The 18,173-nt window shown below is 42.5% G+C and overlaps 1 protein-coding gene across 12 annotated transcripts in view; it reads right to left on the reverse strand.

Moving 5' to 3' along the window:
• RBFOX2 (RNA binding fox-1 homolog 2) overlaps positions 1-18,173 on the reverse strand; it is a 174,434-nt gene that overhangs the window by 25,738 nt on the left and 130,523 nt on the right. For 10 of the 12 annotated variants that reach the window (XM_040594624.1, XM_040594621.1, XM_040594619.1 and 7 more), the window contains 2 exons: positions 11,924-11,977; positions 2,536-2,628 (listed from right to left, as the gene is read on the reverse strand). In XM_040594624.1, coding sequence (XP_040450558.1) covers positions 2,536-2,628; positions 11,924-11,977 — 147 coding nt within the window. The remainder of the gene's footprint in view (positions 1-2,535; positions 2,629-11,923; positions 11,978-18,173) is intronic. The other 2 variants (XM_040594622.1, XM_040594618.1) reach the window with 1 other exon arrangement.

An 18,173-nucleotide genomic window follows, 5' to 3' on the forward strand; every position in this document is an offset into this window, starting at 1 on the left:
AAACGTGGCACTTTAAAATTATGCATTAAACAAAAGGCCAACGAGAGTAAAGTGCAGCTTCTTCACTGCCCTGCCACCCCTTGGTGTGTACTTATTTTCAGTTCATTGATCGAAAGGGCATAACTTTGGCGGTTTGGTCCAGGTTCTGTTTGAAAGGCAGCGATAACTTCTGCAGCCCAGGGCAGGGGAACTGGACCAGGTGAAGCACAAGCTGACTTGTTTCTCAAGCTCACCATTGGGACTGGGGCCCAGCAGGTGGCTGGCAGGAATACTTTTTAGACAGAAAAAGGTAGCCTGGAGACCATCAGCTTTATATCTGAACTCCCAAGGCTTGAGGAGATACCTGGAACGCCACCAAGTGTTTGGACAGTCTGCGTTCACAGATTTCCTCCCACCATTTAAAAGTCTCTTCCCAGATTGTTTCCTTGTCAGAAATCTCATGGAGCAAAAATAAGAAATACATAGCAGTAGAGCTGGGTCTTTTTTTTTGTTTTGTTTTATTGTGCCCTCCACCCTCTTTACAGAGCTCTGCATAGTTACAAGCAGTTTGATTGCTCAAGCAAGTGGAGTGTTACCACAGAGATGGTGCCGATAAAGAAAAGATGGACCAGTTTGGAAGCCAAGTTACTGCAGCCCCGTGTCAGACAGCCTCAAAGTTCTTGCAAGGAGGGTGAAGTCCTGATACAACATCAATAACTTATCATAACCCATGCCAAATGGGAATCGAGGCCAGGGTGAAGAAGAAAAAGAAAAAAAAAAGAAGGTATAAAAATAAAAGCTGCCTTGGGCCCCTAAGACTTACGGATGGTGAGCATAAGCAGAGTGGGGAGTCTGAAGCTACATTTTACTCTCAGACCCAAAACAATAGAAACATTACACATTTAAAAAGAAAGAATGGGAAACAACAATGATGAGACTGAGAGCATGCAGTTAAACACACACAGATAAAAGAAAGAAAAGAAAAAAAACCACAATTGAGTCAGAGGGTGGGGAGGGGAGTAGGGAGGAGATAGGGTCTCACAGACAATCATTAAGATGGAGCGAGTGCCTGAAATCAGCTGCTACAGCAAAGTGCAACACAAGCACTTAAAGGAAAAATTGCCAGAACCGATCAGGAACCACCAGTCAGCAAAGAGACCAACAGCTGCACTTAACCGAATAAAGAAATAAACCGGGAAGGGGGGGAGAGAGAAAGAAAAATAGAGAAAACAAACAGTAACAGCTACAAACAGGTCTCAGAAAGAGAGAGCAGCAGAAAGGGGCAGGAGAGAGAAAAGAGGAAATGGGTGCATTAATAAAAACCAGCCAAACTGGAGTTCAGTAACTCTGAGTAAGATGTGCAAGGGGAAATCACCATGAAGTCAGTAATCAAACAGCTCAGACTGCTACAAAACGATATGTACATCCAAAGTCCAGGCGGCATTACTCAACAGCATTGAAAATAAAAGGGGGAGAAGGGGGAAGGAGGTGGGTGGGGACAACAAGTCAAATCACATTTCGTAGTGTTAATGTGAGATGGCAGATGGATTTTTTCTTTCTTAATTTTTTTTTTGTAATTTTAAGAAAAATTAAAAAAAAAAAAGCTTCTTCTCTAGTGCTTTTATTTCACTTACCGCCAACTCGTACCATCGCCAGCATTGTGTATAGTTACCATGGAAAGAGTGAGTCAAGTGAAGGGCCCTAAACGCTAAACCATTGAAAAGGGAAATAAAAAAAACAAAACAAAAAAAAGGCAAAATATGCAGACATCTTACTCAAAAACGGCGGCTTTTTTTTTGTTTTAGTATTTGTACTTTTTTTTTTTTTTATTTAATTTAAAGAAAGAGGGAGAGAGGGAGGACGCCAGTTAGCCTTCAACACAGTGGAACACCAAACTGGTCAGCACCAGGCATGCCCAATACATGGCCATGTTGGCCAACCAACATGAACCCTTCACTCCCCTGTAGTGAGAGCTAGAAACTTTAAGGATTAGCTTTCACCAAGCCCACTCCTGACCGCGGGCAGGTCAAGAAACCAGCAGCATGCAGAGCACAACCCACTCGGGGCTTCTGCCCCATGCCTCCCCTCCCCTCCCACTATGGGCACCATCTCACACTTGCATGGAGGAGAACTGGCCTTGGAGGAAAGAGAGGATACTGGCTGGCCCCCTGCTTCCTTGTTGGGACACAGAGTTAGATAGAAGTCGGACAGTACTCTTTCAGTTAGTTTTGTTCAGGCCTGGTAACAGGAAATTGGAGCCTCGCAAACTGAAGCAAAGGAAAAATCAAGACAGCAGAAGGGCAAAAATTTGGAGTGGGTGGGAAAATAACTTAATAAAAGAAGAAAGAAAAGAAAAAATACCCAAAACAACAATAAAAATATTCCATAAGGGGTGTAAACTTTTATACATTTCAGTGCAGGGAGGTGAAGGACACAGACACAAACACACACGCACACACAAGACTGGGATCCAAATGTGAAATAAGTGAGGCAAGACACAAAAAGAAATCAAAAGAATAAATATAAAGAAGAAATTGAATTACTGAAGACATGCACCTCGATTTTACGGCCCTCTACCACGGTGCCGTGTAATTTCTCCCTGGCCCTGTCTGCATCAGCACTATTCTCGAAAGTTACGAACCCGAATCCCTGCATGCAGCGGGAGAAGGGGGGAAAACATGCACATCGTTATATATTGAAATACTGATCTCTAGGTAAATAGAGAAAAAATATCACAGTATGAAATCGACATCAGCACAACTCAGCAATAACCTCCTAGAGTCACATTGTTGGTTCATGCATGTTTCATAAACAAAAGAAATTAAATTTGATAAAATAAAGGAACTGTAATCATAAGAATAATAAGAGTAATCAAAAAAAAAAGAAAACATAAAAGCAATTGAGGCCAGACCAAAAAAGAAGTACAAAGTTACTCGAGACAATTCTTTTTTGTTGTTTTGTTTGTTTGTTTAAAAACACCAAACCCTGCTCCGACATCGGCAAGTTCATCAAGCCCAAGCAGGGCTTCTCTCCCCTCTGTTAATTAACAAACATGCTTTGCAGGACCCCCCGCCCGCCCCCAACACAGTACAGGACATGGACACTGAGCAGCACTTCGTTTTCTTGAGAAACTGCTACAAGAGCAAGCAGGGATCTGAGTTCACGCCTGGCACCAGGAATTCTGCGAAGCTTTGGGCAAATCAAACACTGAACCTTGCTTTTCCCACCTGTAAAATGGAGACAATAATAATTACCTACCTTAGAAAACTGCTGAGAGGAAGGGCTGTTTGTAAAGCATCCCTTGTAAGCTCTTCGGGGCACAGCTCATGTTTACTCCTATGCCTGTAACTTCCCTAATAACACGCATGGGGCCCTGAAAGCAAGCAGGGCTTCTAGGTGGCACCATCAAATAAATATTACTTAATGTTCAGATTCACAGTATCACCTATTGTAGTTTCAAAATTTTCCTGTCCTCGAGTACTGTGTTGGACTTGTGTCAATCTAAACACCGACACACAGATCCATCAGTAAAGGCAGGTTCTGCCTGACACTGCTGACCCACTGCTACCTCCCTCCCACCCTGCCACCCACCTTACTTGGCTTTGTTCTGAGATGGCAACCTCTGCGCTGTGGATAGCACCACATCTCTGCCTAGTTAGATCACAAAGTCTGAGAAAAATTGACATGCCTTGCTTGGAACAACCCTAGAGGCTCGAGTACTACTAAAATGTCCCTTTAGTTAGATGAATTTAGGTTTACCACATCCATCAAGGCACACGCAACACACCTGTCCTATATGCTTATGCTGCTGCCAAGTCATGCAGTCGCTTAACAGGGCAGGGTAAGAGATCATGCTTCCTTCCACAGAGGTAAGTGCACTGACATTAAAACAGAGCCAATGTGACTAAGTGAATTAGGATTTTAACCAGTAAGAAATGGTATCTTACTACAGACAACTGTGATGAGAGATCTTCATGCCATTACAGAAAGTGGGGCCAAAGGAAAAAAGAAAAGCGCCAAGGAAAACACCCAACTTTGTTGCATTCTGCTTTTAGGGTATCTTAAGAACAAAAGTAACTGGCTCCTGTAGCTTGGTATACAGCAAATACCAGTTTAATGTACAGACAGTAATCTCTGCTGGCTGATACCCTCAGAGGCAGGAAGAACAAAGCTTGCATTTGATGCAATAGAAACTCCCGATTTTAACTGGAGAGCGAGGCAATGCGAGTGATCTACAGCTATGCCTCACTGGGGAAACCGCATGCTGGCCTCACAGCCCCCTTCCGTACAGCTTGGGGTTAAGATATAGGAACTGAACACCCACCCACCCTCCCCCCCCCCCCCAAAAAAAAAAAAAAAAAAATAGCATCTTGATTTCCAAGCACTGTTAGCAACAAGCCAAGCAAGCCATCATTCTTCACATGCTTTTTAAAGGTCTATACAATACTGATCTTAACAAGCCCAAGCCATTCGCACATGCTGGCCTTTATCATCCACAGCTAAGTTGCCAGCACAAAACTGTTACACATTTGTAAAATGCAGGTTGGTTGTTTTTTTCCTTTCCCCCCCCTGAACAGCAATAATAAAAAAACTTAGCCAAAGTACTGCAATGTTGAAATCAACGAGAGTGCTCCTTTGGGCTCCAACTTAATAATCTAAAGCTTCAGATAATTTCATTTCTCCAGCTATAAATAAAACTCTATATAAATAACAAACTGATGCCTTTTTCAGAACAGCATAAAAGTTTTCTGTTTAAATGAATTAAAGTTGGAGCTACAAGAGATAGGGGCTAATAAAACAGCCCAACCGCATATAATTCATATATGTTGCAGGGAACTAAGGGGGTGGGGGTGCTGGGAGTGGAATAGCAAAGCTGATTATAACGGGATAGGGTATCATGTCTGCTTCAAAGACGCCCTACAGAGAAAAGCAAGACTGAGAAATAGAGCAACACCTTTCCCTCTGGTTCTATATCACGGGGAAAAAGCATCTTTAAAAGGTTGGGGGAAGAGAGGAGGTAATGACTGCAAGAGGAGTCTATTTCCCTCTTCTTACATGAAAATTTCTGTTTGTTCTAGACAAGTCTGTGGAGACCGAACAAAATTTATGTCTTCAGTGATGATGTGAACTGAAAGCTGGATAGCAGAGGGAAGGCAGTTTTTTTAGACATTAATCTGTACAGGCTAGAACCAAACAAAGACTATTTTAATTCACATTTGTTTGCAATTAGTGCAGTCTGTATGGGATTTTAAAAACCACATTGTCATTAAATATCTTTAAACTGAATAGCAATTTTAAATATTTTAAACAAATTAACTCAAGGTAGGGTACAATCCACATGCAGACTATATAAGAATAATTAACAATGTGAATTAAAGCAGAATTAATCTGATTCTGAACAACATAATTAACCACAATTTTTGTTTTATTGACAGATCAGTCCTTAGCTTGTGCGACTCTTTGTTGAGAACCATTTAATGTCAATGCTAAATTAACACTTCACATAGTTGACTATGGCAGAGTCAGTATTTGTGCCCCCTTGGTTTGTCATCTTAATGCATCTCTTGGACATTTGAATTTTCATCAGGAAAAACAGATGAGACAAGCTTGACATTTTTGTTATTTAAGTTTAAAAACTAGCAATGATATATATACATATTTTTGATGTGGGAGAGAAAAAAGCACATACATGTATTTTTAATTCCTTCTCAGAGATGACCTGTAAAGAATAGGGATTAATTTGTACCTAAATACACATACACCAAACAATTCTCAGTTTTCCCTCCCAAGGTCACCTTGCACTTGGGTGGGGGGTGGGGGGTGGGGGGGGGCACAGAGAAAGAAGAAAAAAAAAGAGGTGGCAGAGGTCCAATATTTACTAGCTTAGCTTTACAGCAGGTACTGGTTTGCTCCATAGTAGTAGGTATGGAGGCAGAGGAAGGGAAGATACAATTCCTGGGTTAAAAAAAAAAAAAAAAAAAAAAAAAAAAGCCTTAAGGTTTCTAAAATTTTATTTAAACAAATAGCTTAGGTTTAATAATGCCATTATGATAACAAGGCTGAAATTCTCAACAATTCCTCTCCACCAGCAACTGCCAGGAACTTCTTCCAAGCAGAAAATAAGTTTAAGCCTCAGAGTACCCAATGAACGCTAAATAACCCCAGCAAACATTTTTAGGACTGGTGAGTAATTTGCAGTACCAGACCAACCCCTTTTTATCCAAAGGTTTATTCAAAGGGCCTGAAGAGACCGAGTAACTGCCACCCTTTTAGTCTGGCCTCAGACTCTGCAATAAATAACAAGCAACATGATGAGCAGTGAAAAAAATAATAAATGTATATATATATAGTATTTGAATGTTTCCATCTCTGAAGAATGAGAAAGAAAATTTACCATGTAACCGTAAAGGGAGAAATCAAAAGCAGACGGTTCTCCTGGGTGTGGCCAGAACACAGAAATTAAACAAAAAACAACAACAACAAAAAAAAGTAAAATAAAAAAAAAAGGAAAATAAAATAAAACCAAAGGAAACTAAACAAAGCCCCTTGAAATCCATGCATTGTTAACCCTTCATTTGTCATGGAGTTTAGACCAGTCACCTCAGCAGCAGCATCTTTGCCTTATACCACTGGAGCACGCAGCCAGCTACTGGCCTTGCCATCATCAGCTGCTGTGCTTGTTTTTAACCAATTTTTTTTCTTTTTTTCTCCACCCCCCACCTTATTTCCATAATAAACAAACTTTTTGGAGCCTGAAAAAATGGCCAAGGAGACAGCAGTTTAGGCTACATGTTTCCAAGGCATTTGGACAGAGTAGGAGGGTTCAGCTATAATCCACCTGAGATGAGCAGGACTGAATGCACTGACAGAAACGCAGCATGAAATTCAGAAACACATTATTCAAATCACACACACAAACACACACTTTAAACTGGTGAAGGAATCTACATAAACCAAGCTGCCACCATTTCAGCAGCTCTTCCAGCTCCTCCCTGCCTCCATGCACACTTTGGGTGCGCTGAGGCACATACGCGTAAAGCACCCATCTGTGCTTTCTGGTGAATCGGATGCAGGAATTAAGCTGGCTAAAAACCCATACATGTATCTTCAAAAAACCCTGCAGGGCTATTTTCAAGCTGGATCATTTCCCCAGTCCGTCTCGTTGCATTGCTCCACTGCCAATCCCTCCCTGCAAAACTGAGGAGGGGGCAGAGGCCAGCAGGAACCGCAGGAGCCCGGCCACCACCGCTGTGCAGCGAGAGCTGGGGCTTCGGAGCAGCTCCAGCCAACTCGGGTCAGGGGCTTCATGGCCCCGCGTTGTCCTTGTTGTGTGTTCTTCCTCCTCCCCCACAATCGAACAGTCGTGGATCTTACTGCCTGGTCTGTGAGTTCCATAGTTAAACGGGCAGAAGACAAGCTCATGTCTCCCAAGCACTCCCTCTCCCTGCTGCATCAGTTTTTCTGCTAATTTAGCACCCTGGATTCAGCTCCCTACACAGTGAAATGAGCGCTACTGGGAAGGCACTCCCACAGGAGCAGTAAATCAGCTTATACTATGAAGCCATCAACTTCAGTCTTAATTATTCAAGCTTAAATAAACCAGTTCAGTGTATGGACTAATTTAACTCATTAGTTCAGTATTGCAGAGTTGAAGGCATGAAAGTGTACTTCACTGAGCTAGGATAAAAGAGACACAGGTCACGTCTCCTTCACGCCACAGGCATAATGAAGGCATGCGGTAACCTGAGAAAGAGACAGTGGTCACTGGTACTTCATTTGTTATTAAGCCTCTTTGTGTTAATAACACTATTTGTATTATTGGCTCAACTGATGGCATCTGAACAAAACCTATAAAAATCAAATTAAAGTGAAAACAAGACCTCTAATTTATTTTATGTAACAAGGGGTTGTACCCCCTTGACTGACTGGAAACTAAGTCCAGAACAGGAGTGGCTCAGCTCAAAGCACCTAATCCATTCAAAGATGAAATAAACACACATACAGTCTTTCAGGCACAGTTATCAAAATCTAAATTCATATTCTTACCTTAACCTACAGTTAACTGCAAACATAAACCCCTACGCATTTGCACACAGCTTTCTGCACAAATTTTTAGTTAGCACAGTTTTACTTAGAACTCTACTCACCGATAGATGTAGTTTCTTTGTGAAGACAAGATGTAAGCTAGTATACAACCGATTTTTTAATTAAATATGAAGTGCTTCTCGACACCTCTGTCCTATACAAGAACTTGGAGATCTGGGTCTCCCAAGTGGAAGGCTGCGAGGGACATAAGCTTAACACTACCCTGAAATCACAAGCTTGCAATCTGCACTAATATGACCTCGTATCATTTAAAAATCTTTTTTTTAAAAAAAAAAAGCTCCTTATTCAGCCAAGATTTTGCTGTGTGCTTACACACTCTTGGTCTCTGAATGTCACCGAGGGCACATCTTGGAATGCCATGTGGTACACAGCTGATGAGTGAAGAGCTTGGATTCCCTTCCCCTGCAGCTTCACAAATGCCACAGGGTACTTATTATGCAGGCAGAATGCATTAATTCTGCAAATATGTCCCCTTGTTCGGTTGAGCACAACGCCAAAACACACATCTAAAGGATGCCATCTCCACTAACAAAAGGAGCAGGAATCCTCTCTCTAGACTTCCTATGGAGGTGTTTATTCACAGTTCAATGAGGTGCATGGTAAACTGCAACCATGAGCAGAATGCTATTTAAAGGCACTCAGAGGCCAGAACTAGAAACGTAATGGTAAACAGGATAAATGAAACAAACAGCTAGTTTCCTGGAAGCAAGCAAAAAAAACCCCAAACACATCACAAGACAGCTGATGCCATTCTATTAAAGAAGAACAAAACAAAATTAAATTCAAGGGACATTTAAAGTCTGTATCTTGTTTCTTAGATGTAGCAAAGCAATATCAGTATGAAGTCTACCAGGGCCCACATAATCCTACTAAACAGATTGAATCTCAGAAGTCGAGTTAAGAAACAAGAACCCGCATTGCTTTGAGAGAAAAATCAGCAAACCTAGTTATTAACTGCTTCCTACTCTGCTGTGAAAGTCAACAAACAACACTTAAGCGGTACAAGATGGCTGTGACAGACACAGACTGCTCTCTCGTGGGTCACCAGACTTCCTAAATACACAGAGGTCCTGAAGATGCAGCCAGTTTGACACAGTACCCCTGCCCAGGCTGTCCAAGAAAACTGCCTGGTCATCTCAGGTGGATTCAAAAGGAAGAATGCAACCCACACACTTCCGCCAGTCCCTCCTACTGACCAGCACTGGAGCGATCCCAGTAGAGTTCTCCTGCCACAGCTCAGCAGGGACAAAGTGCTGCTCAACCCCATCATACACTGGGTGGGGGCAAACCCAGGGCAGTTTGGGATTTACCATTGTACCTTTTAAATATTTACAGAACATATATACAAAACTCTACAACCCTTAGGAACCCAGGGAAGGGAGCATAGAGAACACAGCACAAGGCAGGCAGCAGGAGCATCTGCTTTCGGATTCCCAAGAGAAGGAGGAGAAGAAAAGAGAGGTTTCATATCATTAGATTAGAATGGAAACCACAGGGCAGGAAAATGCATTCAGATTTTGTTTTTCCCTAAGGTGGAGGAAGAACCCAAGAGTGCGTGAGTGGCCTCTAGAAAGATCCATTTCCTTTGCTTCACCATCAGATCACCAAACTGTTGTTTTTCCATTATTATGTGAATACCAGGTGCTTCGTGCAGCTACACCCCACTCAAACACTGGGGCCTCCCATTTTCATGCTAAGCAGGAATAATCTTGCATTTTTTTTAGAACAGGAATTATTTTGGGTAGAGAAGGATGCAAAGATACCACAAAATTACTCTTCGGGTGTTTTCTCATTCTGTTCAGATTCTGCCCCATTCCTCTTTACAGGGTATCGGTTTTGCAACTGCTTTTTGCTGTAAGATGACAAAAAAGCAGTAGAAAACTGCATGGTCAAGGACCAGAAGAACATCTCTTCAGATCGCTTTTTTTCTTCATGTATTTATTAAAGATTCAGGATAAAATTCATCAAGGAACTCTTCAGCAATAATTTTTGTTTTAACTGAAAACCAGAAGCCTTAGGCTTTAACAACTGCACAAGAAGGTACATTTTTCATAGTCACAAATGAAGCCTTCACAGAAAGCCTCCAGTGTCAGTGTTGCCTAGAAGGGAAAGGGCACCTGTGGGTGTTTAATACAGGGCTGTATGGATGGGAGAGAGTTGTTCACACGTGGAGAGAACGACACTGCTCTGAAAAGCACAGGCAGTAGGGGATGAAGGATAGATGGAGCTCACCACTTTGCCAGGCCAGTTATTTTTGTTCTTTCTTTTGCAATTACATCCAAACAAGCAGGGATTTGATAGAGGCCAGAGGCTATTCCCACAGCCAAACAGAAATGACTAAAATCAAGACTAGTTCACGGATAGCTCTGGCCTATAAATATCAGAAGAACAACACAGAGCAGAATAAATATTTACAAACTCAGCATAGCTGTTTTGGTAAAGTGTATAGATTTTTATCCACATAGGGAAGTAAAACTCTCTAAGTAAGCCATATAGACATTTACTTGTTCAGACTGTCCCATTACAAAAAAAGCAAAACAAAACCAAAGTCATGGTATTAAGCACAAACAAAGGTTGGCAAAAGGGCTAACACTCATTTCTTTTGTATACAGATCAACTGCTTTCTGGTTTCCAGCTAATACAGAGACTGAAGAATTAATTAGAGAATGCATCTTGGGCAACACGGGTGGAAATTTGCAGAGGGCTCTGAACATGAACATACCGTGGCACACATGTTGAAGCAAAGAGGCCACCTTAAGACTGTGAACCTCAAATCCAAGCAAAAGGCATAGACTCTAAACCGAAACTGCTTAGCTGAATTGCAACTTCAAAATCTCTTGTGTGCATGCACACATGTGCACACACGTGTGTGGGGGGAGGAGGGAAATTTTGTTTTAATTGAAAATGGGAATCTTAGCATTGATTAAGTCAAGCAGAGTATAGACATGCACTGTGCAAGCTTCCCCCATAGAGCTTTGGCAATGCACCTCACTCCTGACCTGCAAAACTCCCTGCTATTCCAGTGCTGAACCTCCTGGGCAGAGAGAGAATCACATCAATTTGTCATTGTGGTGATATTGGTTATGTGATGAGAACCAATTGCCCATTAGGACAAAGATCACTGAATCTCTCTGCAGCTGACCTGAGCAACATTTGAAATCTCTTCTTCAGAGAAATAAATTAATATTAACCCTCAACAAAGCCTCCCTCTTAATATATCTGTAAGATGAATACAGGCGTGTGAATGCAAATCAAGTGGGGAGATGTCCACATGGGGCAGGGCAAGTAGAATGACGATGCTAATCCTAAGCATCAAATAAACATGAAAGGTCAGTATCTCAGAAGTGCCAAGTAAGTCTGCAAAATAGAGTAAATTAAATCCTTTCACCTATGAGGTATCAGTTTTCCTACACCAGTTTTTAATGCAACAAAAATGCGGTTGGGGGGGGGCTGGGTTAGGCTTCGTTCTTAGAGTCTCCTATCACACAAAGCTGGTTTACCGTTGTCTGCCTTCCCCACAGGTCACCCACTGCTAGTGCAATGGGAATGGGTTGGTATGAAGGCTCAAGTGACTGACTCCCTGTTTGTTCAAAAGGCTGGGGAAACCTGATCCCACATTACAGATGGGAGCGTCTGGGAGCATTTGTACATGCTGCCCAGAAATGACCATGCTCAGAGTCTGGAGTCAGAGGGAACAGGAGACAGTCCCCAAAATAGCTTTTCCCTTCCTCCATCACACTAATTCCTGCTGATGTCTACAGAGTATATTCTCTAGGCAATGAACTGCCTTTTACTCTACAATCAAAACAAGAGAAGCGGGTACAGAAACAGGACTTACCTTCGAGCCACGCTCATTAAAGATTATCTCTACATCAAGGATTTTGCCGAATTGCTGTAGAGAGACAAGGGGGAGAAAAAAAAAAGATTTATTTTTGGCAGTCTGTTTTTTCTACCTTTTGGGGGCTGGCTTAGTGCAAGAAGGGAGATGAGAAGGTTTCCATTTCTAGCATACAGGCAAAGGCATAAAATCCCACTGACGTGACCCAGTTCTCTCAGGCTAGGACGTATGGATCCTCTTGGTCACAGACCACAGGTTTTCTCACACAAGTCTAAAGGAAGAAAAACAATCTCTAGAAGAGTTTTAGGGATTTGAGGCAGCTTTTCTTTTCTTCCTTTTAATCTAAACAATTCTTTCTTCCCTCATTCTACTGTTTCACTTAAGACATGGTTATAAGATTTAATTTCAGACATCCACATTTCCCAAATCTAGTTCAGCATTTCATCTTCCTCCTCACGTGGCTATCGCGAGACGAACTTAACAGTCATGTGGTTTCTCTGGACGGGACAGTCACGTAAGACCCCCAACCTCAGGGATTCCAGACTCTAGATCTCCTTTCTTCCCTTTAACATTCCAAAACTCCAAGCCTTTGAAAGAATTGACAGCAGATTCAGAAACCATGAAAAAGGCCAACTCCCAGCAGTTTGTTTTTCAAAAAAAATAGTTCAACCTGCGACATACAGCTGGCTGTTGATAACCTATGCAAGTTTATTACATATAATGCAATTATGAGCTCTGCCTCAGTCTGGAGACCCTAAGGAGAGAAGGGCCCTACTACTCTGCACTGTTTCAACAACTGGTTCCAAAGAGCTCCCTACTTACCACAGAGCAATAATGGGAAACGAGAGCTACAAGCTAGAAAGGAGATTTACCACACGCTGTAGAACCATATACAGATCACACCCTTCATCTTGAAACACGTTAAAATATTTTCATTCAATTGGCCAGATTCAAACCAGTAACCCAAAGGTAAAGGCATCACCACTTCAACAGAGCCCTGCAATGCTCTGTGTCCTCTAGAAATGCCAATGTTGTTATTTCCAAACTGCAGGTTTGCTCTCCAGAAAGCCAGGTCTAAGATCTCATTTAAAGGAGCACATATACAGAGCAGCCTTCATTCTAGAGATGCATACTGCACTCAAATTCTGTATCTGAGTGGTTTTCCTACCCCGTTATTTACCAAAGCTTCCATCAACAGGGTTTTGATCCTGACTGCTTGCACAAGATTTAAAGATGGTAGCAGATGAAGGAAGCGTCAACAAGAAAAGAAAAGAAGGTCTCCCAGTTCGGAAAGATCATGAACACAGCCTCCAGGCACTGGGACACTCTTCATTTTGCCATGCTGTTCTTAATATTGGCTGCTCATTTTTTATTAACATTTCCATTCAGAGTCAAATGGGTATAATGCTCATTTTATGGGTGCCCTGCTTGAAAGACTTGTGGCCAGATTATTTACAAGTGAGCCATGATGGCTGAGGTGCAGCTCTGAATATGTAAAGCAATAAAAAGCTATTAAGTCCCTTGAACAAGTATTCCACAACTGTCTTTAAGAAAACAAAACGCTTCCAACGATTTTAGCTATAGTTTCTGTCTGCTTTCATTTGCCATTCTTAAAAAGGAGACAATTTTATTCTTTTACAAATGTTGGTTCACAGATGTTGTTTTTACTGTTCTATTGTTTAAGGACAATACTTGATCTTTTATTCATCCCAAGAACAATTAAATTCACAATATCTCACATTACATGAAGTTTCAATAATGCTAATGTAAACATGCATCTTCCTTGACACCTCAACATCTCAACAGCTTAGGCTTGATCCACGCTGGATCCTCTTTTGACCACTGCTGTGCCAATCACAGCTAAAATACATTTTCTATTTCTATCCCATGCTTGGTGTGGGCTTGTCTATAAAGGAGATTAGCTGTTGATTGCTTTTTGTTGTCTTTGTTGCATATGGCTTGGGCACTGCCATGAAAGAAATCGGTCGTGATTGCTTTCTTGGTAGACTATTACAGTGTGGTTACACAACAGGGGCTGAACCAATTGTACAGCTTGTGGCTGCTGAAGGGCTGTCCCTGCTCCCTTGTCCTTCTTTGTCTGATCTCACCAGCTTCCTAAAGCTGGCCCCAGTTTTTATTCTCACCTGTAGATTAACTGATACAGCTCACCAAACCTGCAAAAAACTTGCTCAACAAAAGGAATACATACAAAATTTTTGATGATTTACTGATCTGAAGTGGCTCAAAGGGCCAGGTGAGCATTACGGCTCTGAGAAGCAAAAGGGAGCAGAAAGCAGCACACCCCACCCACGAGCAGGATCTGTCCCTGCCAGATCAGCTGAGCTGCCTAGTCTTGCCACACATGCTAAAACAGTCAGGCTCTCAATAAACACAAATGCCAAGATTATTTACAGAGTCTTCAAAGCCATCAAAAAATCACCTCATTAGAATCGTCTTGAAATAGAACAAACCATGCAGCCTCTGGTGCACTATTATGCTGTGCCATCCTCCCCTCCCCCACACCCAGCTAGGCCTGGATCCTTGGGTACTACTGCCAGAGCTGCCTGAAAGCCTTGTTCAGCTGAGCTCACTGCACAGGGTTTCCACACCAGCAGGAAATTCTGTCTTTCATGTTTAATTTCTTGTGGCTGACAAAAAGCTGGCAGTAATGCTGAATACAAGTGGTGTGACCTAACTCTGTGAGAGGTGGCAGCGCTGCCTCCCTGCTTGGTGGATGACGGAGATACGTTGTTTCCTAGATGACAAAATTAAGGTCACCAAATCCTGCGGCTGCAGCGAGTACAGGCTTGACATCTACTGCAATGGGCAACATCCACCCATGCAAACTGCCCCAATCTCTTTTCTACCTAGAAGGTGTGGGTGTTTGAAGAGGCAGGAGGGAAGGACCTACTTGGGAGAGAAGGAGCAGAGGCTAAATACTGAACTGAGGTTTGCTGGGGAAGGGATTCCTGCTCCATGAAATTTCCTGGAAGAAAGCAGCATGGCCAGAAGGCAGGAGGATGAGAGCTGGGTTCTTCAAGAGACTCCGCTGCAGCCATTGCAACAGCTGCTATGACAGCTCCCAACACCACAGCTCTTGTCCTCACTGCTGCAACGGTTACAGCAGGTCCAGCACTGGAGGCACTTTATTTTTGGTAGTGTGCCAGAATTTTCCTGAAGAATGAAAGCAGCAAAAAAGAACTAGTTCATTTTAACAGTTTATATCTCCTTCAAAGCTGAATCTAATTTAGCGGAACATAAAAAGGCACTCTGTTCTCTGATGGTGCTTTGCCTACCAAATGTCAACAGCCTACTGCAAACAATGGAAGTTTTAAGAGCTCCTTAGTGAAAGGTCACAATTTTGTATGGAAAATGCTAGGCTGCCTAAATACAAGGGTCAACACCAAATACCCCCCTAGTAATTTTTTAAAATCATGTATACAGGCATGTTTGTATTTTCCAGCAGACAGAGGGTCTGGCCAAATAAAACAACACCCATGCTTAGGTCATCCATGAGGACTAACTCTCTAACCTTGAACACATGAATTGCTGTGCGCACAGTCTTGATTTGTTCACTCTGTGATTACCAAGAACTACTGACAACCCTGCACAGCAGCTAGGGAAAAAAATTCTCAGTGGAGTTCACAGGCTCTGAAGAAGGCACTGCAGGATGACACGTCTCACAAATGCACCCACCATGACTTAAAAAGCTTACTAGGTGACCAAGAAGCCAGGATCTCCCATCACATGCCAGGTCATGCAAGAAACCTTCTCCATGAACTGCTTATGCACATACCATATGATGGATAGATACACACACACACACACTTCCAGTAATACCACAGTATAGGAGCTATAGCATCTGTTTTATCTTAGTGCTCCATTCCCTGGAGTGAGTGACCTTGTATAAGCTTTTAGGGTTTTTTTCTGTAGAGCAGGTAAATAAGAATCATCTCCTCTACTGCAGTAGCAGGGGCTATTGGAAATAACAGTTTTAAGAGGCATAAAGATATTAACAGACATCAGCTATGACCAGAACCCAATTTTCTTGCTTGAACATGATGTACCTCATCATAGATGCAAGGACATGCTGCAAGGAAAGGTATATGCATGCTGTGTGTTTCTTTCCACTCAGATGATGTGAAGGCAGCAGATTTTTCCAGCAGAGGCCATAACTACATTACATATAATAAATTTGAGAGATCTGGCACCAGAGAGCTTTTGCCTTCCAAGGCACTGACAGTTTGGTAGGGCCCCTCCTGTATGCTCTGTTCCAGCTGGCCCTGCCTCCTCTCCCTGTCTAGAGCTTTCAAAATCAGCTCAAAAACGTGCCAGACAACTTAACTCTAAAGATGCAAACAACAAGGAGTACGAGGCAAATTCGCTAAATGGAACAATGAAAGGTAATGTGAGACATCATGTGACAACCTCACATCTGTACAAGAGAACTCTGTATGCCCAAGCAGCTTTGTACTGGCCCTACAAAATTCACTTGAGACAAGTGCAGTGAGCTATCTAAACTCCGAAGGTGCCAAACAGTCCATTTGCAAAGATGGTCAAAATTCAAAATAGCCAGGAAACCAGCCTCCTGTGTGGGAAACCATTTCAGGTCCTCAGGCTTGAGATGTGTGAGCAAGAGCATTTCATATGCAGGACAGGTCCATGCTGCAGACAGTGTCCTTTACCCTAGAGCTTCCAACTCCATGGAATACACTTTCAGCTGAGAACAGTTGGCTCCATCATAGTGTGTATTAGTGAGTGCTTAGTCATAGCAACATGGGGTCTGCCAGAGCTACAATGCTATCAGTATGTGAACTTCTCACCTGAAGCTGGGTCACGTTTCTTCAAAATAGTAGGGCCCACCCTGCTACAGCCCAATTCAGCCAAGCTACACCGCTTTGCTGACAGGAAAATAGAAGCATCAAGGATTTTATAAACCAAAGCATTACCATAGTTTACTAACGGAAGACAGTAAACAGCACCAAGGAGCCCTTAATAGGGTTGCCCTGTTGCCAAACAAAACAGGTTTTTCTAAGAAACTAGACTTTAAAAGGAAGCCACACAAAGAGCAGAGATTTCTAACAGGATTTACAGACCACAGCCATCCCAGCAAACAAAGCAATGAGGAACATAGTTTCTCAGTCATTTGTTACCCTCTGACTCACAAAGAAAGGATTTTCACATGAAATAGTGAGATGGGGTGAACAGTACCACAGGCTACCACTCCAGAGATCTTAACACCAGGCTACCCTTCCAGGTCTACACTTGCAGCTCCTTGTTCCTGCCTTGTGCCATCCCCAGAGGTGCGACTGCCCACAAAACCAGCATACATTCAAAATTCAGTTTGAGAGGACTCAGACATGTAGACTGAATCCATATAAAACCGGGTTATAAAAGGCACTCCATGTAATTTTACCCAGCCCTTTATGCAAGTAAGCCCAGCTACAGCACAGCACTGCTTCCTAAATGACATTCAGCCCAGTATCACTGCAGACCCTTCTACTAATTTATATGAAAACCTAAGTATTAGATAAATTTATGACCCTGTCATCGCTGCCTTCCACCAGATGGTCATTACAGAAGTTTCTGTGTCCCGTGGCATCAGCACTTCACTTTTGTAGAGCAAGACAGACAGTACAATAGCTGCTGACAGCTGCAGCGGCACAAGCACCCTCGTGCAGAAGTACCATGGTCCCCAATGTAGCTGTGCAGACAAAGCAGGATGTTCAAGCAGCACACAGCACACAAGCCCTTTGCAAAAGGTTGATTCCAGAAATTGCCCTGGGGAAGCACACCAGTATAAACAACAGTGCCTCTTCTAACTCCAACCAGCATCAGCAAGAAGAAAAGTCCTGCCCTGTGACAGGGCTGGAGCGCACACTCATCACTGGAAGAGCTTGGAAGCAAGAATCAAAGAGGCCACCTTGTATCAGAATGTTCTCCGATACTGGCACGTGGGACTTGTTACGCGTAATCGGTGGCCAGTACTAATTAGAGATGAAAAAACTCAAATATATCTTGATATCCAGAAGACAGGACTTTGTCATTCAGATGTCCAAGCCACTCAGCAGGGTCCCTTTCAGAAACCTTCCCATTGCTGTACTTCAGGCCAGATTCCATCAACAGCTGCAGGTCAGAGCTTCTTTTTCTACCATATTATTTACCTACTTCCCTTAATACCTAACGAGTAGTTTTCTGCCATTGCCAATATTTTTGTATCATAAATTACTTGTGTATTTAAATTTATCTG

This window comes from Falco naumanni, chromosome 5 (genome assembly GCF_017639655.2).
Source record: "Falco naumanni isolate bFalNau1 chromosome 5, bFalNau1.pat, whole genome shotgun sequence".
In the NCBI taxonomy this organism is placed as follows: Eukaryota; Metazoa; Chordata; class Aves; order Falconiformes; family Falconidae; genus Falco; species Falco naumanni.